Source organism: Cynara cardunculus, assembly GCF_001531365.2.
Source record: "Cynara cardunculus var. scolymus isolate 2C chromosome LG 5, CcrdV1, whole genome shotgun sequence".
Taxonomy (NCBI): domain Eukaryota; kingdom Viridiplantae; phylum Streptophyta; class Magnoliopsida; order Asterales; family Asteraceae; genus Cynara; species Cynara cardunculus.
Genome location: NC_037532.1, coordinates 5,155,325 through 5,182,272, shown reverse-complemented (window position 1 = coordinate 5,182,272; position 26,948 = coordinate 5,155,325). Strand labels below are relative to the sequence as shown.

The window sequence follows — 26,948 nt, the reverse complement described above, 5'->3', positions numbered from 1 at the left end:
TTCAATTGAATGATAAAAGCACCCAAAACATATAATTTCAAAATAAATATGTCATAATTGCATATCACTTCCAAAGCTCAACATAGAACAATTTAAACCGGACAAATGTCCCCAAAATTTATTGAGTTAAAATCAAAYCAACAAACTCCACAGCTCATTTGACTATTCAAATAAAATCAATATAAATTAACATGTTACAAATACTCGATGTTTAAGTAACTTATACACCAAAATGTTTGAAAATCGTATCACGGACTCAAATGCCGAGACAAAAATCCCAAAACGCATTTTTTTTTCTTAAATCAAAGCCAATAGGCTCTTCAACTTGTTTGAGTAATCCAGAACGAGTCATCATAAACCCCACAATGCATTTAAAGAGTTTAATAAATCTCATGATCCAAAATACTACAAAATCCAACAAACTAAAGAGTCGTTTACCAAACACTTATCCGATAAGTGCTTGTCGGTAAAATTTAACATTATTATTTACTTACCGGGTAAGATTTTAGTCCACTAAAACGACATCATCTGCAACAATTTACTCGGTAAGCGCTTATCGTGGTAAGAGTCGTCGCTCTCACTTACCGGGTAAGGCTCTTGGTCCTTGTCTCGCTCTTTCCGGGTAAGATTTTCGGTCCTTACCATATTCATCCGGTGAGATAATGTTACTTGGTAAACACTTACCTGGGTAAGTGATAACTCTTATTTTTAAGAGTTATTTCCTATTTATTTCTTCCCTTTTTGCTATTATTAAATACCCAATTTTCTTATTTTTATTCTTTTATTCCAAAATTTTTTAAAAAGATGATGAAACACAAAGGAAGAGGTATTATTCCAAAAACCTGTATTTTTCTGACAACACTGCCCACTGTGGCACCACTGTGGGAAGTCTACCAGCCTTGTTGCTGCTTCTTGGGAAACGTACAGCTTGAAGATTCCTCCAGATATTTTCTCCAGTTGTATATGAGCTGTCTTCCTTCTTCTATTATATTTGTATTTGTATTTTCTTAGCCTTGTACTAATTTCCTTTAAGGTAATGATTGAGTGTACCTTACTCCCCTTCATCTCCCCTATATAAAGAGGCCTTGGGGAGCCATTTTGAGGAGACCACCAACACCCGAACACCATCTAAGACACAATACTCTCTAGTGTGTCTCTCTTTCTTCTCTTTCTTTTCTTTCTTTTATTATTATTATGCTTTTTAATTTTTGTCTTTACTTTATGTCTTTAATTTCTAGTATTTTATTTCCTTGTACTTGTAATTTAGTTTTACATTAATGCAATTTATATTTCAGTATTATTTAATGTCTTACATTACTTTTATTATGTCTAGCTAAATTACTCGTATGGGTGTGGGTGTGAGTTTAACTTAGAATGATTATATAATATTTGGGTGTTTTTATCTTTTATCACTTCGTAACTTGGTCACTTAAGACGGTGCTTAAAATGCGGATAAGCTGATCACTTTGAAGTGTTAATATTAGATCTTAGACCCAGAGATGGGCRGATCCAAAATACGGCTTAAGTGATGCACAATGAACTCGAGAGGGTCTTTGAATAATTACGTGGAGACGTGAATTTTGTATGCATCTAGCTAAGGAATAAGCAATAGGTATTTTTATCACAAAGAGATTTGAGTAAGAATCGCATTCCTTTTACTTTTTAGCTAGATCGACAAGTCTCGAAGTGGTAAACATAAAAACCTTATGGAATTTTATGAGGCCCGGTTATAAAAGTTCACTTTCGAGAGATTGAAACTTTTATAAGCAACTCGTAAAAGCCTAACCTTTTTATTGTTAATTTATCTTAAGCAACACTTGCACACATGCCCATCTTTTAATATTATAAGTTTATTTCGTTATTTAGCTAGTCGGTCTTATTTCGGTCTTTTTATAAACAAAAATCCAACTTTTATTTACATCTCGAAACTCGTGCAAGAAGTTCATGGAAAAACTCTGAATCTCAGTAGTACCTTCTCTGTGGGAACGATCTCGGTACTTTGTACCACTTTATTACTTGCAAGCGATCATAGTGTCGTCGTGTACTTGCACCGCCACTGTGGAGACATTCTGCCCACTAGGTGAACACGAACGATCCCTTCCTGTCAGTAAGCATTTGGTAAACAGCCCCTAAATCATGCATATTATTCGAATGTTTTATAAAATCAATATACCCAAAAATTTATTGACATCAAATAATCATCATATGACAAATAAATCATCAAAACCCACAAATTTTATGATTTATTATCAAAATGTCCAAAAACCTCAAATATATATGTATTTCCTAAGATTTTATTAAACCAAATACGTAAAAGTTGCAATTTCATCAAGTGACCACAAGATTTGATAAATCTTACGGAACACTTTAAGACTCCAAATAAACATTTTTTGCATGTACAGAGTTTTCACAAAACAATTTGAATTTACCTTGCTAGGTTATGTTAAAATTATTTTTTAAACTAATCTCTAGCTTCCAAAAGGTGAAGACTTTAATCCAAAATAACTCCTAATAATAACCTCTCAAGATCACTTTCCATGGCTAGAAATACACAAGTATGAACGTAAGCTTAGATCCACAAAAATCTCCAAAATGGAGCTCAAAACATCCAAGACTTTACCTCATGAAGATCTTGAAACTCCCCAAAAGTGAGCCATCGGTTCAGGTACAAGATACTATCATTATCGTCTGAACAATTAGACATCCAACTTGTAATCGCAACGACCAAGATCTTCAATCTTCAAGATTCTCCTCTCTATTTACTCTAAAAATCGTCCCCAAGGCTCTCAAAATCTCCCAAAACTGAGAGGATATGAAGAGGGGGAAGAAAATGGAGAACCCCCCTAAAAATTGGGCTTAAAAGATGTTCCAGAGGCTTCTCGCGACTTTTTCCGCATCCCAAGTCGGCGTTGTAAGCGGTCCGCGTCCCTAAAGATATTTTGCTGAAACAGTGAATTATGCGACTGTTCATGTGACTTAAGTAGCTAAAAGTAGCGGGATTTTTTGTTTCGCTTTAGGTGCAAATTTTCTCTACCAAAACTTGTTGGTACCAATTTTTTTATGACATAATGCATCAACTCAAGGTATGACCTCCAAAGGCTCTTAAAATATATCAATCCCATAAATCTGTCCACAAAATTGGGATGTTATAAAATTGATTAATGCAAGATTATTGAATTTTTTATTAAAAAAGTTAAACTTGAAATTTATGGAATATTTCGTTGTATTTTTTTTAAAGACATCAAATTAAAATAAAAAGGAGCAGCAAAAATTACACAGCTCAGGAGGGCGTGGAGCAAGAAGACGTAGCAATCAGAAGCAGGCTCAGTCTGAAGCCGAAGGAACAAAAGGGAAACAAAAATGCAAGGAAAACAAACACCAACAACTGAACAAGGAACCAACAAGATATACAAGAGGAACAAGAGGCTCGGCTAGGATTTTGGAGCGGAGCCGTGAGCCAACTTTCCTATGAGATGAAATCATTACGGGAGCTTTTCGAGATCCAATTATGCACATCGGACATGGACCCAATTTTGTTGTGTTACTGGAACTCAATGTTTATCGTGTATATAAATCTATTAGATTAGGGGCTGTCTTTTGAGAACTCACAAAATTGTGAGAACATGAAAACTGCGCAGCATGTGCTTTTTGGTATATATATTTTTTTCATCGAAGGCCATGATCTAGGATACTGATTAAAATATATTTGTTTCATAATATATTTGTTGCACGCATATTTGGTTCACAACGTGAAACTTCTTGATGTGTTTGTGAAACAAAAAAATACACGTAAAAAAGTGTCAATACATATGAAGCATACACATTATGAACAAATATATGTTAACCAATACATTAAATACTAGTCTTAGATGGGAAAAGATTATGTGATGTAACAGCCCAAAAATAGGAGACAATTTAAGCCGTAGGAATAAAGCGGAACAAAAGCTGGATCAAATATAATCACCCCAACAAAGGGGATGCATGAGAGTTTACAATAAAATAATGGACGGTAGCTAACAACCTATTAATCTAAACCGATTCTAGATTTAGATTACAATCGGGTGTTGCTACAATCCTCAAAAGAATACTATTAAAAGTAACTCCACAAAATGGTAACCCAAAATGCCACCACCGGCAAAATCGCTCCACTTAAGCTTTTGGAGTCCCACCATTTAGAGATACTGATATACATGTCATTTAAGAAAAAGTGTTAGGCTTAACGTCTAGTGATAACAAACAATTATAGAATAAACTATAAGATATAAAAACCGAAAACATAGCTTTAATCAAGTCATTTCTTGCATTTAAATCAAGCTTGTCCTACAGCAACGGAACACATAGGTAAGCCACAATTCAATGTTATATAAACATCATTTATAAATGATCAGTCATTAACATCAACCTCTTTTGCAACATATGTTTGATCCATACTTCGAGCTCTAATACTGACTTTTGACATTCATTTTCCAGACTGTCACCATAACATAAACATAGCTATAAAATGATATGATCTTAAGGTCTAAACCTTAATTATGACTCGTTTATACACAAACGGTCGAACGCCAATCTCGAGTGTTAAGAGAATGAATCTCTATGAAAAAAACACCAATCAGACGAAAATCTCCAAAATAACTATTCTTTCAACACCGATGCTTCTGAGGCTACATATTTTAACTTCCAAAGGTCAAAAAACAAAATTAAAACATACTAAGGAGCCGTTTACCAAACGTTTATCCGGGTAAGCGCTTATCAAGTAACATTACCTCACCAGATGAATATGGTAAGGACCAAAAAACTTACCCCGTAAGAGCGAGACAAAGACCAAGAGTTTTACCCGGTAAGTGAAAACGACGACTCTTACCACGGTAAGCGCTTACCGTGTAAATTGTTGCATACGAAGTCGTTTTGATGGACTAAATCTTACCCGGTAAGTAAATAATAGTGTTAAATTTTACCCGTAAGCACTTACTGGGTAAGTGTTTGGTAAACGGCCCCTAACTCGATAAATCCCACATAAATTTAGTATCTATGAGCGGGTTGTACACATTCATGACATTTACCCCCGAGAGTAAAAGTATTGTTTCTGACCAAACAAACTTACGTTTCATTTGGTTTATTTTCACAACCCAACAAACTTCACACGAAATTAAGACGATCACGAGGATGAAATTTTATGAATATCAAACAACAATAGGCCCCAATATGGACGTTCCAATCTTTTTAGAGGTTGTGTTACATCCAAAACTTTTGATTACATTACATAAATGAGATAACAATGAATATATGTTAAGAACAAAAACGAACTAAACCTAAAACGATTAACAATATGAAACTAAACATAAAGCATTAATGATTTGAACCTAAACCCAAACGACTAATCGTTTGAACATAAATAATTTCGGCTATACTTTACATGTCGATAAAAAGACCCTGAACACATAAATTTGGGACCCAAAATATCAGAGACTCTGTTCAAAATCTCACATTTAACATGCCAAGAGACAGTCGGGCCCTACGCCCCGAGCAATCTCACCAGATAAACCACGATGTGGCACTCAAACCCATGGCTTGAGCAACTTCTAATCGCTTAACAATGTGATTAGACAATACTACGAGGCCATTTAACAACACAAACTAGATAAGCACCAACCAATTATATGCATCAATGACATTGATCTCATTTTAGATCAAGATCGGCATTATTCTTATCAAATCAGCACCACTTTCCCATCAATGATACATTAGCCCTTTTAAAGCACACAAAATAGAAGATAAACAATGCAGTTTGATATAATGATAATAATAATAATAATAATAATAATAATAATAATAATAATAATAATAATAATAATAATAATAATAATAATAATAATAATAATAATAAAAGTTGACCAAAATCCAAAGGGTACAAACGTAATTACTTGCCCCATGAAAGACATGTAGTTTTCTTTCATGGTAGCCCATAAATACTAGGGCCAAACAAAAAGCTCTCCAAGTTTATATACATCTGGTAAGCCCTTTCACCTTCTCATAAACATCAAATGTTTTTTTTTTCACTTAAAAAGAGACCAGTCACTTCTCTACATGATCATGCTGATGATACCTCTGCCAAGTTTTCAGTTTTCCGGCCATAATCAGAAGTCGAACTCTCCAGTGGCCTGAGAAAAGAAACACCATCAATAAGTCCCAAAAACCGAGGACGGAAATCACTACATATATATACCATTCATGATCTAAACCATACAGATTGGCAATGGGGTTGTGGAAAATCCGCCATTTTGGTTATCCATAAGCTAGATTTTTGAAAAGCTATTACAACCTGCATTCATTAAGCTCCATACGTTTTTTTTTATTAACCTGAATATCCAACCCGCTATGCGAGCTGACTAATTCCAGAGCGATCACTTGCTTTGCAGATAGCCCGGAGTCACCGCATTTGAACCTCCGTGGCCACAAGAGGATTTTTATTCCTCCTTGGTTTTTTTCCCAATTATACCCCTTGTATTTTTCCAACTAATTTTTTAACATGTCCTTTTAGATCATTCTACTTTGTCATCTGGCTTATCAGCTAGTTTTTACCCATAATTAATTTATCAAGCTAGCTTATCAACTAACTTGCCATAAGCTAGCTTCTTAAAAAGCGACTTGATACAGTGCCTCAATAAGCTCCATAGGCTTTTTCTTCCCACTTTTTTTCTAATTATACCCCTTGTATTTTCCAAATAATTTTTCGAGAGGTCCATTTAGGCAATTTTACATTGTCATCCAGCTTAATAGCTAGTTTTTACCAACATAGATAGTTTATCAAGCTAGCTTATTAGCTAACACCTAAATTATCAACTTAATTTGCCATAAGCTAACTCTTTTAGAAGCTACTTCCAGTAACATCTCAATAAGCATCAAAGACTTTTTTCCAATTATGCCCCTTGTATTTTTCAAATTAATTTTCCAACATGTTCTTTTAGGTCATTTTACATTGTCATCTAGCTTATCAACTAGTTTATTAAGCTAGCTTATTAGCTAGTCTGCTAAAACATAGTGGAAAGTATGAAAAGGATCAGAAGAGACCTTATTGAACAAAACATCTTTGTTGTTTATGTGCATAATGCCATCCTTCAGAGTGCACCTCCACCTGCTCTTAGCTCGAGTCACCTGTCAACCATTGTGAACATTTATTTTGGGACGGAGGGAGGAATTTGGCCCATTAAATTTTTTTATTTAGCAAATATTCATGTTGATCATTCACATTATGCATAACTTGTAAAAGATCACATGTTTTTAATAAAATATCCAACAAAGTAAATAAATATAACAAAAATGAAAAGGAGGTTGTTAAACAAGAATCATTGGCACTTGAACCATTCATTTGACAATCAAACAACTCAAATTTAAAGAAAAGAAAGAACGAGATACATCAAAATGCAACGAAGTTTGGCTCAGTTCCTATTTAGTAACAAATAATTTTTCTTCAAGTTTCAAAATTTCCAATTCGATGTCACAGTTTTAAACTCTCCTATATTTTACCCATTTTGACTAGTAACCGCTGATTTTGTAACACCGGATGATGTGGATGGCACGTTTATCCCCCACTTGGCCTTAACCCTTTTGTTAACATTTCGTAAACCTTTCATAAACGGGTCTCCACATATCAAAGGTTACAAGATTAGCAGGTTATTGGTCAAAATGAGTAATAGAAAACTTTAAAACTTGATTACATCAATTGATTGAAGAAAAAAAAATCTTTGTTACACTACATAGAAACTAAACCAAACTTCGTTGTATTTTGCCCAAAAAAAATTTCTATCTTTGTCCCAGTATGCAAATATATATGTCTGGAATATACCTTGTCAAACTGGGCCAGAACCAGATGCTGTGTGTTTAGTTCCTCGCCTTGGTCTACATCATCTAGATCATCGTCATCATCATTTTCGTTCAAAGGCTCATCTTCATCATCATCTAAAACATCATTTTGAGTCACCAGGGCAGGAGTTGGTGCTTGTAGCTCTGAACAAATGCAGACAACACAGAATACAAAATTTAGATCGAGAAAAAACAACGAAAAGGCACACAATTTTTTTTTATTAACCTAGATATCCAACCCACTATGCGAGCCGACTAATCCCAGGGCTACCACCTGCTTTACAGATAGCCCGGAGTCACCGCATTTGAACCTCTGTGACCACAAGAGGATTTTTATTMCTCCTTAGATTTGAACTTGGGACCTCCTGGTACTTTTGACCTTTGGAGCCAAGCTCAAACCAATCAAGCACCACCCTTGTGGTTAAGGCGCACAAATTTGGTTCAAACTAGATCGTAAGTTTACCTGGTGGAGCGGGTGTGTTCACTACGTTATAGTCTTCACTCACAACTCCTTGATAGTTGTATATCTTCAGGTACAAGAAAGCAATTAGTTAGTTACAAATGCAAACACTGATATATTTCTCACCGCTTTTCATTCAGAGTTATGAACAGAGCCATACTCGTCAAGCCAAAACAAAATTTAAGAGTAAATTACAGTTTTGGTCCCTGTGGTATGCATTCGTACCTAAAAGTCTAAAACGCATTAAATACAATTTTGGTCACGGTGGTATGCATTTTGTTGTAAATTTGGTCCCACCCTCAAACTGCCGTTAAAAAAGGTCTGTTAAGTGAGACTTCTAAGATGAGCATTTGACGGAAAGACCAGAACCGCAATAGTAATGCGTACCACCGCGATCAAAATAGAAATTAGTGTTTTTATAAGAGACGAAAACCAAAAAAATGCATACTACAGTCTACAGGGACCAAGATTGTATTGTAATCATAATTTGATAAATTTTGACTCGAGTTAATTCAACCCATCACATATAGAGGAAGGTTTGCATATCATGATCACAAAGAATCCGTCTTCCGATGGGTTCAACTTCTAAAGAAAACAATCCATAAAGAGGGAACATGCAGTGTAAAGTATATCATCAGCTCAACTCAGTGCAACTCTAGGGTCTTATAATAACTGACACGGTGCAGGTGGCTCACATACTTGTTAAAAATCGAACAACACAAAACGGCATAAACATAACGTCAGGTTTGCCAAGATTGCCCAAGGATTACAAGGCTTATAATAATTCATATGGACACTTTCCAGACAGGATGATGAGACTGCTGCCCCTTTTGGTTTATAATGTAGAGTAAGGGGTTGTTTGGTTGGTTTTTCATTAAGTCATGTATGGATAAAGCTAGCGATATATAAAGCTGTTAGATTGTATGCTAATCATATTCATTAAGTCATGTATGGATAAAGCTATCTTCTAGGGACAACGACAAAGGCTTGTCTGAAGGAACAAGAAGCAAATGCTTACATTTGGTGTAGAAAGTGCATCATCATAGGGATCAGGAATGGGCCCATCCAGTTGAGGAATCCTAGAAGGCAATGCAAGTCCAATACCAGGCTTTCCCTTATCAGCAACGATAATTCCAGGTTGGGAACTGCTCCCTTGACCAAGCTGAGAAACAGAACATATACACAAAACATTTCATCATACAAAAATAGACAATCCACAAATGACGAGAAACAAATGCATGGAACTGTGCCATTCATGTCCCTAAAAATGTTTTTCTGGCTTTTAGGGTTTTGCCATTAGAAAAGTATCAATTTCCTCTTTAGCCCATCTAATTTACAATAAAAGTCTTGTTATTGTAGTTGTGCACATGAAAATATACCAACAAAGAAAATCAAATGATGTGAAGACCACATCTAGTGTGTAAAATAATATTAAATATACTACTCCCTGCATCCCAAAATATATGCAACTTTTTCCGTTTTGGTTTGTCCCCAAAAGAACTGCAGCATTTTTCTGTTTTCAGTAAGATTCCAATGCAATCTTACTTATTTTCCCGGTAGTAAAGAACTAAAGATCACATAGTGGCCTTGATTTTGGTCCACCAGCTTTAGTATTTCTCCTTATTGATGGTTTTTTAGAATTTGATCATTAGTCAAACACTCATCAAACTAGGATTATTTAGGAGAATAACATTCTGAATTGTTTTTAAACACATTACTTTCTGACAGATTTAATAACATCTTTGCCCAACACAAAAATGCCTCAAGATCTGTCAGAAACTAATGCATTAAAAAAGGTGAGAAGGTTATAAACTTCACATGGAGAGTTTTGACAAATAGAAAGTTGAATTGGAGTGTTCTAAACTTTCTGACAAGTGCAAAGGTATCCAATGAGGATTATGTGTGAACCTACATAAAACATGCATTCTAAGACTAAAACTAATTGGAGTGTTCTAAACCTCACATGGAGAGTTTTGACATATATATCATCCCGTAAATGCACAACAAACAGCAACATACGCGAATTCGTTATCTCATGGATTCCATAACTGCGGTTTGATAATTGTAGCAAGTAATTTCTATGAAAATATACAAGTTGAGCCACCTGGTGTATGGGAATAGAGAAAATGACGCAAAACTTTCTGACAAGTGCAACGGTATCCGATGAGGATTTTGTGGTTCAATTTCCAATAACAAGTAATCCTAGAGTAATAAAAGATGGATGCCACATGTATTTATCCATTCACACTTTATAGCAAGTAACATCCATTACTGGCTAAAAGTTATAACCTCATTCTTCATAAAGAACAATCTTACTGATGTGGGGATGAGACATTACTTCAGTAAGTTGTATAGTAAATAGTGATGTTACCATTATCTGCAGACATGGGTGGATTCACCAACGGAGTCGATTGACTTATTTTGATGAGCAGAAAAAGAAAATTTTAAAATTTTATTAGACAGAAGCACATTTAACCATTAACTAAATAAAACAAGCCATCACAAGAAGCATCCATGCTACTATGAACATGTCGATCATCTTCACTCCACCATCGCTGGCATTAACCCTTAATCTAAAACTCCTTTAATGTCATCAAGGTCAAGACTGGCAGGAACTTTGCTCAGAATTCCAAAAATTCAAACCAAGGTTCAAGAAAGGCATCTTTTTAAGCAATTGTCATAACCAAAGACACAAGTGATGCATGGACTCACTTTAACGCTTCACTACATATACTAAACCTGTTTTTTAATGATTAAAAATAAATATGTTAGTTGCCAATAGGTAGTGTTTTCTCCTATGCTGATGAAAATGCAGTGTAGTAACAATGAACATAGGACAGCAATCTTAACTCAGGCTAAAATGTCATTTCAGCCTCCCTTGGTACAATTACAAAAGAATTGCGACTTAAACACAAATTCTGTTGGAGATATGGAAATAAACTAGAAAGTTATCACCAAATAAATTGTCACTGAAAAACTCAAAGAAGAAACATGTCATGATCACAAGCAAGGCTGCCAGCCTGCAACAACAAAAATGCAAGCATGCAATCATACTAGAATCAGATGACATTTGAATTGTATATCGGACTACCCTTCCAGCATCACATGATCCACAGCATGAGAGAAGCCAAGAGTTACATCCCCCCCCCCCCAACCCTCTTAAAAAATTAAATCTTGAGGTGTTTCTAACCAGATGTAATTAAGGTTTGCTCATCTTGCCAGATAAAAGCTCCTACCAAAAACATAGTAAAAACACAGCTCCTAGATGCTGGAGTCTTCTTTGTGCATGTTTTGGGCCTGTGGAAATCCATAACGATAATGGATGCCATTTCAAGGTAAGGCCAAGGAGTATGCTAAATCAAGGATGTAATGTTAGTCATGGGCCCATGGCTATATATTTTCACTGTTGGGGTGCATGAAACTCCACTTTTCAGTAAAGGAAATTTAGGCAAGGAGATCAAAAGTCAAGCAAGGTCAGTGTTTGGCAACATATCAATACGTCCTGGTCTTAACAAATGACTATAGCAAAACAAGCACCAACATTATAACAATTTGAGGTAATTACGACAACCATATCAATTTGATATATATAACCAATTAACCATATCATTATGGTGTTTTTGATAGACGTATAACAAGATCATTTACCTCGTACAAAACAACTATATGTCCAAATGTAGACCTTTTAAAAGGAATAAGCACCAAGAAGGTTCACCTCAAACTTATCAGCTATTACATCTGCAGCTCCATCTTGCTGAGGAATATATCCTCCCGGACGATATTGTGAAGGAAAATCATCCCGTTTACGCTTTCCAGCAGATAAAAGAAAGAAATCCTATAATTAAGATTATGATCAATAATGAAAGCTTCTATGGAACATTTAACATTATATTATAAGCATGAGAAATACACGATATAGAAAATGTAATAGAGTGGTACTGTTTGTTTCCTGGTTTGTGTAATCTGTAGGCACAATAGCGACATAAGATTCATTGACAAATCACAACAGACAAGGGCAGCTAGTGCTTCCATATGTCCCTGATTTCACAACATACTAACTAAAACTTACATCTTAAGCACCTGGATGTTTCAAGCAGTACAGATCCTAATATGTGGAATGATCAGAAAGTTGGCAAAGCTATTCGATAATTCACAAGTCAATCCACTCACGCATAATAGTATCGTAGCAATATAGTCCTAATAAACAAAAAGCCAATTGCACCCACCATCTCAGTAAAAACTATTCTAACATAACCACCTAATTTTGGTAAGATGATCATTAGAAGAAAAGGTTGTTGAAGTCCAAAAGGCATCGACATCCCACTGATGTTGGGTGTGGAAAAAGTCAAACAGAAATACACAAACATTATATCTAAGACTAAGCAAATAGGTTTTCCATCGTTCAACCCAATCCTATGTCAAACAACTCACTAGAAAGCAACAACAAACATTCAGTTGTCATTATTTCTCTTTCCATTCCTATAAATATTGCCTGTTATAAAATTTGACAAGATCCCATCTCATCAAGATTCAATTTGCTCAAAATTTTGTTGGCATTTTACACACTCATATTGGTGTTTCAGATCAGAACCTTTATCAAAATATAAATTGTCCTTGTTGTGTGGTAAACATAAAAAGAATATAATCGATGCATATGTGTGATACAAATTGCTGGCGCTTAATATGGATAAATGTAGTGATTGTTATTTGAAACTTTGATGCATGATTTCTTTTGGGGTCTAAAACATAAAGGTTAACAGACATGGTGAAGAAAACTAGTTGTTTGCTCATTAATTCTAGGTCCACCAAAGGAAGTAGCTTTGTTTTAACCTTGATGGAAAGAAAAGTGTCCTAAAAAATGACTACAGCTGTAAACAAATTTGTCTAGCCTTCCAAAAAATGGTATACAAACCAATTCACACTATACAGATATTTTCTTTCTGTTACAACTCTCCCTGGCCAAGGCTATCTGAGCAGCAAAAATCAGATGTGGATGATAGCATAGTTTATTAAGCACAGCACCTCCGACGCTTAGGATTCCAAGGTGATTATAAGTGTATACACAATAAACAAGTCATGCCAAGATGGGAAATTTGAAGAAACACCCAACATAGAGTCAAATTCTTGGGTATTTACAATCTTGAGTTTTCCTTAGAAAAGCAAGTTTTAAGTAGGATGATATGAATATCAAGTTATCAACAACCCGGGGGTAGCACACAATCAGTCAAGCTAATGCATGCAAGTTAAATAAACTTTTTAATGTCTGGTTTGAAGCATTAGTTCTGTAGAAATGTAGACCTTGAAAAGAAAATGGAAACAACTTGAACAAACTTTACAAAATTTAGTAAACGAAATATAATTGGTTATACAAAAATGGCAGTGAAGTTTATAATTAAATAAAAGTAGCTCATACTATTGTTCAGATATTTGATTAGTTAGCTAACCAAGCCATGCACACATACACATTCCCACTAGAAGCAGATGATGTTGCATGAGTGCCCTACAATTGGCTAAATTGGAAGTATGTAACAGAACTTTTACTCATTGAGTTCCATATATTTACAATTTAAGCTGAACTGATCAAATACAATCTACTTTGAGCTGAAAATATCAAGCTATTAGCAAGTCGATTTCACAAGGTTGCCCCTTAAACTCATGAGTCGATCTTTCCGCTTATGAGAGCTAACTCTAGTTCAAACTTGAGTGACAAAAAAATGACACCAGGTCAAGCATTTTATAGACTGGTCGAGCTCTAGTCAGTCACACGTCACTCCAATTCATGAGATTGGATACAAATCTAACAGGTAAAACTCTCAAGTTGTCAATTTCTAAATGTGATGGTCGTTTCAGAAACAAAATTAAACCAAACAAAATAGGTCAAGTGTTGCAGAAAATGCAAATATCTGACCCTATAGGGCTTCAAACTGGCACCTGGTTTATGGTTTATTTCAAAATAATAATAACAAAGAATTCACACATGCATAAACACGTGTCGGGCAACTCCAAGCTTAAATTAAACGCTTCTCTTGTCCTTGAACACATTTTAATTGCATTATTCCAGTTGTTCGCCTTACCCAACCTATGAGCCTACTTATCTGCTGCTTATCAAACAGTGTCTAGAAAGTAACTGACATTTTTATTGTTGTCTTCTGAAACTCACAAAGATCTGTCTATGGCCTTTTCAGTTAGTACGTCACATTTTATTCCAAAAAAATAGTACATCCTTTACTATATTCTCTGCTTTTCAGTCGCTTGAATTAGTATTGTTATCCTCAACTAAAAGAATCTGTGTTTATCCCCCCGCCCCCATCCTGTTGGTAGTTAACTATTACTTTAACATCCTGAACACAAAAATGAGTATATTAATAAATAAAGGTAGTCTTGCATAAGTAACTGATCAACCCACACAAAAAAAAAAAAAAAAAACAGCAAACAAGATATGACCAGGACACAAATAAGAAAATGCATTAGTTTCTTAATTTGGTGTTAAAAACCAAATGAGAAAGTAAGGCGTCAGTAAGTAACAAATTGACTAAAATCAATCTTAAAAACAACCTACGAGTTGCAAAGAAATCTTATGGGGCATATTGAAGAGAGGCATAGAGAGAATTTGCAAAAAGAAAATGCATGTGTTGTAGACCATAAATAAGTCTAGAACAAACTAAAGACATATTAGTCCAGAGCAAATAGATGTTGAAGACTTGCTTGTTGAGAAAGAAAGATGTTATAGACTTAACCACTTAATCATGTTCTTTTTTATCTAATTATCTTGTTTACGTACTGTGATTGCATTGGCTCATAAAACCTATTGGATCACATATATAACAAAGTCAAGAACCCAGGAACCTTGACTTAAGTTTCATTCAAATAGGCCCAAACTTGAAAGTTTTTGTCATTACACCCTGTAAAAATTTGCCACACCTCCATGTATGTTGCATCTTGGCTCCATCACATGTGCCGGTTTCTTCTGCTACACCACATGGTGAGACACAACCTTCAAAATGTATCCCGCCTTGCGCCATGGCGGGCACCTTAACAACTACAATTGGCATCTTTATTGAGAAAAAAAACTAATATGCAGATGTGATACCTCCAAAATGATAAAACTAATTGCCATTTATAGACAAGGATTGGTTCATCCACATATACTATCCATCTAATCCTCGAATATTTTGTCATTTTTTCTTAAATAGTCTATTGAATGTGAAAATGAACTTTCTAAATGGATGCAAGATAATAGTATGCAAAAGCACTACAAATTACCATAACATAATAGATCTAGATTGTACACGCCCAAACCTTTTTCAAGTTGGGCCCTGGTGTTTCAGAGGACAACAAGGCCAAGTTTGCTTGCTAACCATTAGCCACTTGTTGGCAGCACGGGGAGAAAAAGGCATTTGTTTCATATGAATGAAAAGAATGAATGTCCCATTAATGATGCCCCAAATGATGATAAATGCATTTGAATAAGTGTTGTTGACCTTTTGCCTTTCTTATGATACAAGGATATTTAAGTATTGATGTTGTTTCCATTTTTATGTCAGCTAAAAGTGAACTTGTCCCATTCTTGTTTAGAAACACCCTTTTGAAAAGATAAACAAGGAACTGGTTGAGTTTATAGTCATTTAATAAGTGACAGGGAGGGAAAAACGCCAACTCAACTTGTTTTTGCCTTTAAAAATATAAAACCATAAAAGTAAAACTCAGGAGATTATTCAATGATAATAATATCACAATGGTAACCTGAGTTGTTGGTTGATTGGCTGCTGCTCTGTCAGCATCTTCACGGCCTTCCACATAAGCTGCAAAACAAAATTTAGTAAAACAGCATAAATATGTAATACATATCCATGCATACATTTAAATACATGTACATATTTAATATATCACCATAGAGAAAGACCTTACCAACATTAACATCAAGAGGGGGCCTTTGGGTTGACCAAGGAGATGGTGGTTGCTGTACAGAAAATGAAACTATTATTTATAGTCTACAATGTCAAACATGAAAATTACACCAGTAAGGTTTTCCTTCGAATTGGATATTAGGAGTACCCTATGATCATCTTAACCCAAAATGAAGATGCCAATGTAATAAAAACGTATCAGATAGATGGAATGATTTGGCCAGAAAAATATACTTTGCAAAACTAATGAAAAGGGCAAGAAAAATAGCACTTGCCATGTAAGTGCTAGGCCTCCCAGCTTTTCCATCTGAAGCTCCATTCTCGTTTAAAGAAGAATAATCACTTGGGGTAATGGGAGTACCCCCAGTAGGTATATTGTATGAATTGTCCACGGTCCCTGGTAAAGGTGTTGGAGCTGTTCCCGGTAACGGTGTTTGAGCAGGCAGAGGTGTTTGCATTGGAGTCTGTAATGGTGTCTGCAAGCAACATCCCACTTAAGAAAACAACACATGAAAGCACAAGGCCACTTGATATTTCACACTAGAATATGCACAATTAACTGCCCCACTCTCAGATGTGAGATCCTTTTCCCCTCTTTAATCTCAAGAAAGTTAATACTTAAATATGCCCAAGAAATGTACACTCGATCAATGAAAATAACTGCACAAAAAGACCTCACATCTTACAAACACGTCCTCCATACAAGGCGGAATTTCCTTCAGAGGTCTGACTTCTAGATGGTGAAACTTTCTCAGAGCAAAGTATTTAGAATACACAAATAGCATGGGTATCCACTTGCAAAGGAGTTGACATAAGCATCCAATCAAACCAGTAGGTGTATAAATTATTTTTCACATAAAATTCCAAGTTAACCACAGATTACTTACCGGAGGGAAAAGCAAATCAGCGGTGGGAGTTTCATACTCATCCGGCCCTTCATATGGTACATTAAGATCATGAACAGTGTTCGACGCAGCCCCAGGGACCATCGACTTGGCGACAGAAGATCTGTCAATCGGACCCACTATAGCCCCAGCTTGCATCATTTTCAACTCCCATAACTAAAACGAAACACCAAAACAGCACACAAACAATACGAATTATACAACAACAGATCCAAACGAAAACCACGACGACGAAATCAAATAATATCAAAACCTCCATAAAACTAGATCTATACTAAAAAAATTCGATCGGAAAAACACTCACTCCTTGAAGCTCGTTGAGGACGCCTTCACCAGGACCACCATTGTTGATGAATTCTTCCCGAACTTTGTTGATAACATCCTCGATGACTTGGATATAGACACTGCTGGTCGTGGAACTTGCCATTGAAACCCCCGCCTGACAAAAACCCTAGCTAGTATGGATCTTCCCCAAAATTCGGTTTTCAGATAACGATTGGAGATTTGCGAAGGTTTAAGGGTTGAAGAAGGTTTATGGATTGGAGAGAATTGAATGTGTAAAGCGATAGAGAAGAGAACGGCGGTGAGATGATGGGAGAGATTGGGGGTGCGGAACAGAGAAGAGGAATAAAGAGGGGAATATAAATAGGTTTGCATCCGTTTATATGTGTGAGGGTCTACGTGTCTCGGTACTCCGTCACGCACTGTAATCTAATTTTATTTTACTTCCCCCCTTTTGACTTTTCTTTTTGTCCCTTCAACATATTTTACCAAATAACCACACTAACCATTTTGGATTTCGAATTTAAATTCATTTCATGATTTGAAATTCCTCAAGCATTTTGAAATTTTATGATAATAATATTTTTAAAATATATCTGAAACATTTGTAGAGATATGCAGTGTGTGACCATAGCTGTTGTGACAGTAACTGTAGTAGCACGGTTGTAGTAGGGATGTGTAGTGAGTGAACGGGGGGTGGGTGGGTGTGATGATAACAGTAGTGGCATGTTGGTTAGTGGTAGGGTGGGTGGCGGTGACAATAGTGGTGTGGTGGCGGGGGGTAGGGGGCATCACGAACAAGAGTAGCATGGTCGTAGTGGATGGTGATGGAATTCAATTTCTTCCGTTATGCCAAGAAATTATGAATTCATTAACCTGTTGAATTCAATGGAATTTGAAGGATTCCATACATTTCAATAAATGAACCAAACAAATGAATTGAAATTTGATCAAAGCAATTTGTCATTCCAATTTCATCAAATTCCTTCGAGTTCCGCGAACCAAACAACCACTTATGGGGAGTTTGGTTCGTAGAATAGAATTCGGTGGAACTAGAATTCATCAATTGAATTTGACTTTGAGAGAATGGAATTTAATTGAAAGGAATTTGAAATCCGTGGTATATCAAGTGGAATTGTGAAATTGGTGACCGAAGGAATTTGTAGGAATTGAAAGGATTCCTTCGCTCGTATTATGTGAACCAAACATCATATTTGGAATTTGGTCAAAGATTTGGACATTCCAATTTCTTTCAATTCCACCAAATTCCATGATCCAAACAACCTCTTAGTTTCAAGGATCCTCATTGTTAGGAAAAAAATAAAAAATGATTTTTCTCTTTTAAGAAAGTTCTCCAAATTAAGAGAATTTCACATTCTTTATTCCATTTTCTCTATTTTAGAGAATCGATTGAAGTAAGAAAAAAACTAGTCAAATTTTTCAAAATCTCCATTTTGGAGATGCTCTTAGGTGCCTTTACCAAACGCTTACCCGAGTAAGCACTTACCAAGTCACTTTACTTTACCGGATGAATATGGCAAGGACTAAAAGTCTTACCCGGTAAGAGCGAAGGCAAGAATCGAGAGTCTTACCCTGTAAGAGCGAAGGCAAGAATCGAGAGTCTTACCCGGTAAGTGATGACGAAGACTCTTACCATGGTTAGTGCTTACCGGGATAAATTGTTGCATATGATGCGTTTTAGTGAATAAAATCTTACTTGGTAAGTCAGCGATAATGTTGAATTTTACCAATAAGTATTTACTGGATAAATGTTTAAGTAAACGGCCCCTTAGTGTGGTAGGTTAAATAGAGACATATTACTTGTTAAGCGATATAATTATTTATAAATTCAACAAATCATGCAAATTTATAAATTAGTTTTTATGTGTTGTTTCATACATGAAATAACACATGTGAAAATATAGTATTTATACAGTGTTATTTTGTTTGTGAAACGTTCAGAACTATTTTGTATGTGAAGCAACAGTTTTGAAAGTTTCCGATATGAAAGAATAATGTATAAACACTACATATTCACACTTCTTGTTTCATACATGAAAAAACATATGAAAATTGGTTTGTAAGTTTGTACAGAGTACTGGGTTTGTAAAAGAATCGGACGCTACTTGCTAGATACACACCTACCTACTAATTTCTTTCTCCCCATATATATATATATATATATATATATATATATATATATATATAGGGTTGGGTTCACGTGAGACCAGCCTGTTTTCGTGAGACCCGTGNGGTTTTAAAAAAGTCGAACCTTCACAGCAAAAACACTGTGAAGGTTTTAAAAAAGTCGAACCTTCACAGCAAAAACACTGTGAAGGTTTTAAAAAGTCGAACCTTCACAGCAAAAACACTGTGAAGGTTTTAAAAAGTCGAACCTTCACAGCAAAAACATTGTGAAAGTTTTAAAAAGTCACCTTCACAGCATTTGTGCTGTGAAGTTTCAAGTGTAAAATGCTGGTCTCACGAGTCTCACGAAAACAGGCTGGTCTCACATGATCCCAAGTCTATATATATATATATATATATATATATATATATATTAACATCAAGACTTACATTTTACATTTTCAATATATGATTTAACGTTTTTATATAAATGGGTCTGCATATAGCAACACTTGGTTTGGTTTGGACCAAAATGAAACATGTTGTGTTATGTTTGATGTAATATTGAATTAGGACATAATAGAAAATGAGTAGCTTAAAATTGCATATTTCTTGTTTCGCCAGATAATGTATAATCCAGATCAGAAAGATGTGACGGGATTAGTAAATTACTTAACACTTTATATCATATTGAAACCTTTGAAAATCATTTCACGTAACACCCCTAAATTTAGAAAATAGCAGAAAATTTAAAAAAAAATTAATACAAAGTAACTTTAATACAAAAAGTACATAAAGTTTATCAAAAATGAGAACAGGGTATGTATCAGAGTTTTAAACGGACCATCTGATTCCCAAACAAAATTAGAATGAGTTGTTTGTTACTAATACCACAAAATCTGCTATCTTCAAAATCGGATGACGCCCTTAAGCCATCTTATCGGAACCTCTACAAAGGTCAATACACAACTCAGGGGTTGTTTGACAATTGTTGAATGGTTTGGTGCAGAATGATTAAGAGGCTCTCATGATATAGTGCAAAATGAAATATAATTGTTTGGTAATTGTGTACAATGAATTAGGGCTCTTAATGGTTAAGGGAGATCCATGATACAAAATCATTCAGAGGATTTTAAAACCATTAAGAGACATACTTTTTTTTTGCCAAACAAGATTCACCTCTGAACGATTCAGAGGTTGCCTCTTAATGAAACTATTAAGAGGTAAACAAACAACCCATCAATTCCTTCAAAGACATGATATCTATGTCAATAAGAAAAAACATTAGGTTTTACGTCTCCTGGGCTTAAATAGTTTATCTATACTATATTATAAAGCATTAAGCATTTGACAAAAACCTTTAAAAACCACGTTTTATGCGTAAAGTACTGTTCATTAATGTATATTACTTAAAACTCAAGATTGCAAGTAGATTGTGCGTAAGTACAACTTATTAAAGCTCCATATTTGAATTCATGTAACTAACTGCAGATAAACATAATCAAATACAAGATAAACATCTCATTTTAAATATAAAAAATCTAAAATATAATTAGGATAATCATTGAGTTCTAACAGAATGCTTAATTATTATCTTTATAAAATTTTATGTTATTAAACCAAAAGTAAATTATTTCGTTATTAAACTTAAATTAAATTATAATAATTTTTTTTTTTAAATTACATAAAAAATGAAAACATTTAAATAGTTGATTTGATATTAACATTGATATATATTTTTAAATTTTTATGATATTTTCAAATTTATATTTTATTCAAAAATAAAATCGTATTATAACATCGACAGAGACAGATAATAAAATAGAATATTAAAATCAAGATATGTCTTGCTGCATTGCACGAAACTCTTCTAGTCTCATAAACATAAAAGCAGTAAAGCCCGAAGAATTTCCATTTATCCCAATAATTCCTTATAAAATAGCATTTAAAATCAAAACAATAATTTTCACAAAGACCATTTCAAAAATAAGATATGATAATTAAATGTTACTTTAAATTAAAACCATCATTCAAACTTACCCTTCAAAATAAATGAATAAGGCTCATTTCACAAAACGCCCAAAATAAGATGATACTGTATACTCCCACAATCATCAAAAGCACGGATAGACTCAACCCCTAAACAACACATTTCGGTGATGATGGGTACTCGTTTCCATCTACTATGGAGTAACATAAAGTAAGTCATATCTTAAAGTTATCGAGTAGCACCCTAAGATCATGGTCTCTGTGTCTAACTCCTATCAAGTTTACACTACAATAGCTAAGGTCTCAGAGCCCCACCGACAACCTGTACAAGTTCATCTATGCAATACCCAACCTTAATCATCCAAAATAAGAAAGTTCAACGGTTTACTTATTAAAAAAAGTTCAGAAACTTAATCGTTCAAATTGAGAAAATTCGATAATTTACTTATTAAAAAAATATTCAAAGACTTAATCATTCAAATGAGAAAGTTAGTTGGTTTTTTTAACTTTTCCCGCTAGAGAAATAGTCATGATTCCCACCATAATGGTGATATCCACTTTTTATTAGTCGATGGGCTAATTCAGCAGAAAAAGATAAATAAGCCGCTTATCCCAAAAATTCAAAAAAAAAATTGATTTTAGGGAAATTTGGTGGAGACATTTGACAAAATTCATGTGTCGACACATGGTTGATTGGCGAAACGAAAAATGGCCCCCTACATGACAGGTTGGCAGAATTCACCAATTGTCATATTCACTCTGACATAATTAATGATTATTTCTTTAGAAATCCTTAAATAAATGGTTATTTTCTCCCTTTCAAATGAATGGTTATTTTCTCACCATAAATGGCTATTCTCGTTAACTCAAACTTTATCTTTACCATAGGAGGTGGAGATCTACAGATACTAGGCTTCAGGGTCGGCCCTGGGCATGGGCGACATGGGCCTTCGCCTAGGGCATCCTTAGCCCAAGGGGCAGTTAGCCCAAGCCCGTTTTATATTATCATTTATCAGTCTTGAGTCTTCCCAGTTTGATTGACACCTACTAGCTACTGAACTACGATGTCGGACGCTCCATGCACCACGCCTCCACCCCAAAATTGAATAGACCAATAAATCAATAATCAAACGCAAGTCGTGTCATTGATAGCCATCGTGACCTCCGCCAGATTCATTATCTGAATTTGCCATCAATTTTGTCGAGTAAGTTTCAAGTTCTAGGTTTTTGACTTTATGCTCGTAGTCATATGAGGTACTGAAAGTATATAAAAACTCTAACAAAGAATAGTTTCATGGGGTTAAAATTGCAAAAAAAACTTTATTAACCTCAAGAAAATAAATGAAACTTCAGATACCAATCTTTTTCCTTTTCTTTTACTTTCCCTCCTTTTGAATAATTCTACTCGTCTAACCAATTTAGTAGTTATGAGTACCATTTCTTTTGAAGTTTATGAGACTTAAAAAGGGGATATCTTCCATTTTTGCCATTGGATGTTAAGCAGTATGCTTAATATTTTGCTTAACTAAAATAACAATAAACTGAAGCTTGCATAAAACATAAATTTTTGCATTCAACAAGTGTTGGATTTGAATTCCAGAATCAAACACATGGTGGGCATCTGATTTTACCAAGCAAAATAGCATCAATCCAACCTAAGAGAGAAAGATTCGGTTATGTTTATGAGACAATCAATTGTGCGGGGATAAGCGGCCTAGCTTGACTAGGTTTCAAACCCCTTAAAAATTTGTGTCTTTTTGAGTTCATTGGAATAGGGACATCTTTTTGGCTCTCCCAGGACATCCAAAACCATTGGACCGACCCTGCCCCGACTTGTCCATTAAACAATTCATGTCACACATTTTACTTATACAATCTTAATTTATTCTCCAATCTTACTATTCAAAACCACCAATTAGATCAAAATACATATGTAAAAAAGAGGGTTTTGATGTTAAGTTGTGAGTACGAAATTAATAGAGGAAGTTCAATTAACACGTAAAAGAGATCATTAAATATCGTTAATTTATTTTTTATCAACTTAAATAAACCCTCATCTGCTTGTTAAATACCTTTGTTGTCAATTTTCACTCGAACATGTCAAAATCAAATCTTAGTACCCTTTTATTCTCTTGCCAACTAAGTTATCATTGTTTCTTATTTGTACAGTTAATTTTGGTCCACAGGTATGATGATCACAATTATTGTAAGGGTTTTGCCATGTGCATTTAGTACAGGAGTATTGCTGTATGCACTCGTTTTATGTTAGAATCAAGTAAATTCATGTATTTAGAATGTATAAAGCAGTATTAATGTTGATATGTATGAGTAAGAATTTTATAAGTATAAGTGCATCTAGCCCAAACCTTAGTTTAGCACTTGTTATAAACCCATGGACTAGTTTTTTTGTGGAGTTACATAATGACAAGAACTTAAAAATACTGGTTATTTTGTTAGATGATGAGGACTATATATTGTATCTTTACAACACTAAGTGGTTACATGTGCAAGTATACATGTGTCAACACTATTGCCTTCAAGTAATAAAATGGTAAGAACCAAGTATTGTATTCCACAATGATAGGTATCTTAAGTTGCAAGATATCAAGTTGAAAGACTAACTTCAGATAGCGAATTTGAATACTCTGATTGGATCCGAGTTAACAATTGCAAATAACATAATAAATAAGGGTAAAATGGGTATAAGACTTTTAGTGAAACATAAACACAAATTCTAGCAGGCAATGCTGTAGGATGCTACAACAAACAGTCAGTCATAACTAGTTCCAATATCTATTTTGAGGGTATGCTTCTCAGACTTCCACCATTGCACTATATTATAGTTTTCAACTCATGTCTCTATGTTGTATCAGGACCAGAGATAGTGACGAATGATGTTCTCAAAATATATGAATAAACAAATCTATTTGTTAAAAATCACTCTCTCGAGCCAATTCCTATATCATTCAAGTTGACCAACCTATCAAGAATTAATTAGTTTGAAAGATATAAATGACAAGTCTCATTATCGATAACTTTCTCAAGTATACCTCTCATATCATTCAAGTTGACATCATTTCAATGGTTTATCTCTAAGATCATGACACTTTAACACTTTCAAAGTAATCAACTTGTCAAGAATTGTCATTGGTTTTTATAAAACTTGAATGAAATAGTGGAACGTAATTTTTGCAAACAACATCTACTTTCTTTTGGTTTAAAATATCGCTCTTTGTCTCACACTCGGGCTATAAAACTAGTTACTCATAACGGAAAGTAAATGACAAGAAAAGTAAATAACGAAAAGTAAAAACATAAATATTAATTACGAAAAGTAAATAACTTAATGTAAAGAGCGGAAAATAAGTAAAGAAAAGTAAAGAACAAACTTAAAAGTAACTACGAAACTTAAATTTCTTCAGAGTTTAGAGAGAGAGATCAGTTCAGGAACTGATTTGGGATGAAAAATACAATAACTCATCCCCTTTATTTATACAAAAATAGGGCATAAAAAGACAAAAAAGTTATCTAGCGGACAAAGTCAACACCAAGTACAATTAAAGTAATTAGATTGTGACATAATCCTAACAAGAGTTTAACAATCTTTAATATCAAAAAGTCTTCAGTTCCAAGACTTCTAGAAACAAAAAGGATTCAACATCTTAGCTCATTAAACCCTTCAAAAAGCCGAATTCCATCAGATCTCTGCTGCTGCAGTGCTGCAATATCAAACATTTCTGCATTTTTTTTTTTCATTTTAGTCTTCTAATGGTGTAAAAGACAAGTAAATCACACTTTTAACTCTATAATTAATAAAGGGAAAATGAAATAATAAAATAACTCAAGATTAAGATAAACTAGCTAAAAACTATAAAATGAGTGTTTTATACATTGAATTCTCGATGTACATCATTAGACAATGAAAGGTGAGTAATTGTTAAACCTGCTTTTAGCATTGATATGATTAAATTCTGTATAAGACTATAGATACGAGTTTAATCTGTTATTTTCAAAGGATATGTGGGCACAAGGGATTTACTTCTTTTTTTTTTTTGGAGGTTTACATCAATATTAATGTTTATTAGACGATACAAGTTGCTTGAGGTAAAGGTACTGTGTACTGTCTTTATGTATTGATGCATGATATCTGATTATGCTATTTCATATAGACTTCGTACCTCATGTATTGAATGCGATTTATTTGAGTGTTAATTGTGACTCAACACAAGTATATACTCATTTTCTGTACAAAATAAATGGTTGCGCTTCATGACTTATGCCAAGGGGGGAAACAGAAAACTCGTTGACTTGTATTTTAAGTTAAGAAACAAGAAATATGTTTTCAATATCTTCACTTGATAAGCAGTTCAATTTATGTATCTGAGATGATGCTTGAAGAGTGATCACGGTAACTGACTAAAAGTTTGATTATAGTATTCAAGCGAGTGTCATAATAGATTGAAAATATTTAACATGTTTGATATGGTATGTTTAATGCTTGTAGTTGTTTTCTTTTTTTGATTAATCTGGATATACAACGTGCTATATGAGCCGACTAATAACAGAGTGACTGACTACCTATTTTGCAAGTAACTCAGAGTCACCACATTTGAACCTCCGTGGCAACAAGAGCATTTTTATTTTTCCTTGGATTTGAACATGAGACCTTCAGGCATTTTTTACCTTTGAAACCCAAGTTCAAACCAATCAAACACCACCCTTGTGGTTATGCCGATAATTGTTGTGTTCATAAGATGTTGGATTTAATTTATGTAAGCTTTGATGATACATATAACTTTCCTGGAAACCATATATGATACATGAAAATGTATAATTGTGTCAATATTTACTGGAATGACTGTAGTTTTGCTTTGACAAGCTTCCACATCTAAATCAACCATCATCACAAACAATTTGCGTTTTTTCGTAATAGAATCTTAAAGAGATTTTGGTCTTTCTGAAGAGCTTTCATGCCTCGTCATTTTTATGTCGTCACGAGTTAAGATGTCTTAGGCCGGTATTGAATATGTTGCGTAAATCCCAATATATATGTGCACATGTGGCACACGACGTTCAAAGAAACTAGTGTTTTTTTGTTGGATGTTCGTTTTTGAAATACAATTTCATTGGGTTTTTTTTTTCCAGACCCTTGTCTTACTATATTATAAAGCATTAGAAGCGTACTCGCGCAATGCAGCGAGATAAATCGTGATTTTAATATTTCATTTTATTCTTTATCTCAGTCGATGTTATAATATGACTTTATGTGATTTTGAGAAAGCGATTATGTTTTTAATTTTGAATAAAATAAAGGTTTGAATATATCATAAAATTTTGACAAAAATATATCGATATTTGTATCAAATTAACTATTTGAAATTCCTCATTTTTTGTGTAATTTTTTAATTCAATTTTTTT

The 26,948-nt window shown here is 34.3% G+C and overlaps 1 protein-coding gene across 1 annotated transcript; it reads right to left on the bottom strand.

Annotated features, from left to right (window-relative positions):
* Positions 1 to 5,887: 5,887 nt before the first annotated feature.
* On the bottom strand, positions 5,888 to 17,728 carry LOC112512737 (transcription initiation factor IIA large subunit-like). Its single transcript, XM_025118853.1, has 11 exons — positions 17,437 to 17,728; positions 17,115 to 17,288; positions 16,503 to 16,703; positions 16,229 to 16,280; positions 16,064 to 16,122; positions 12,036 to 12,155; positions 9,339 to 9,482; positions 8,324 to 8,387; positions 7,844 to 8,004; positions 7,069 to 7,152; positions 5,888 to 6,158 (listed from the first exon to the last, which is right to left on the bottom strand). The coding sequence occupies exons 1-11, from the start codon at positions 17,557 to 17,559 to the stop codon at positions 6,135 to 6,137; spliced, it is 1,206 nt and encodes a 401-aa protein (XP_024974621.1). The 5' UTR covers positions 17,560 to 17,728; the 3' UTR covers positions 5,888 to 6,134.
* Positions 17,729 to 26,948: the final 9,220 nt, after the last annotated feature.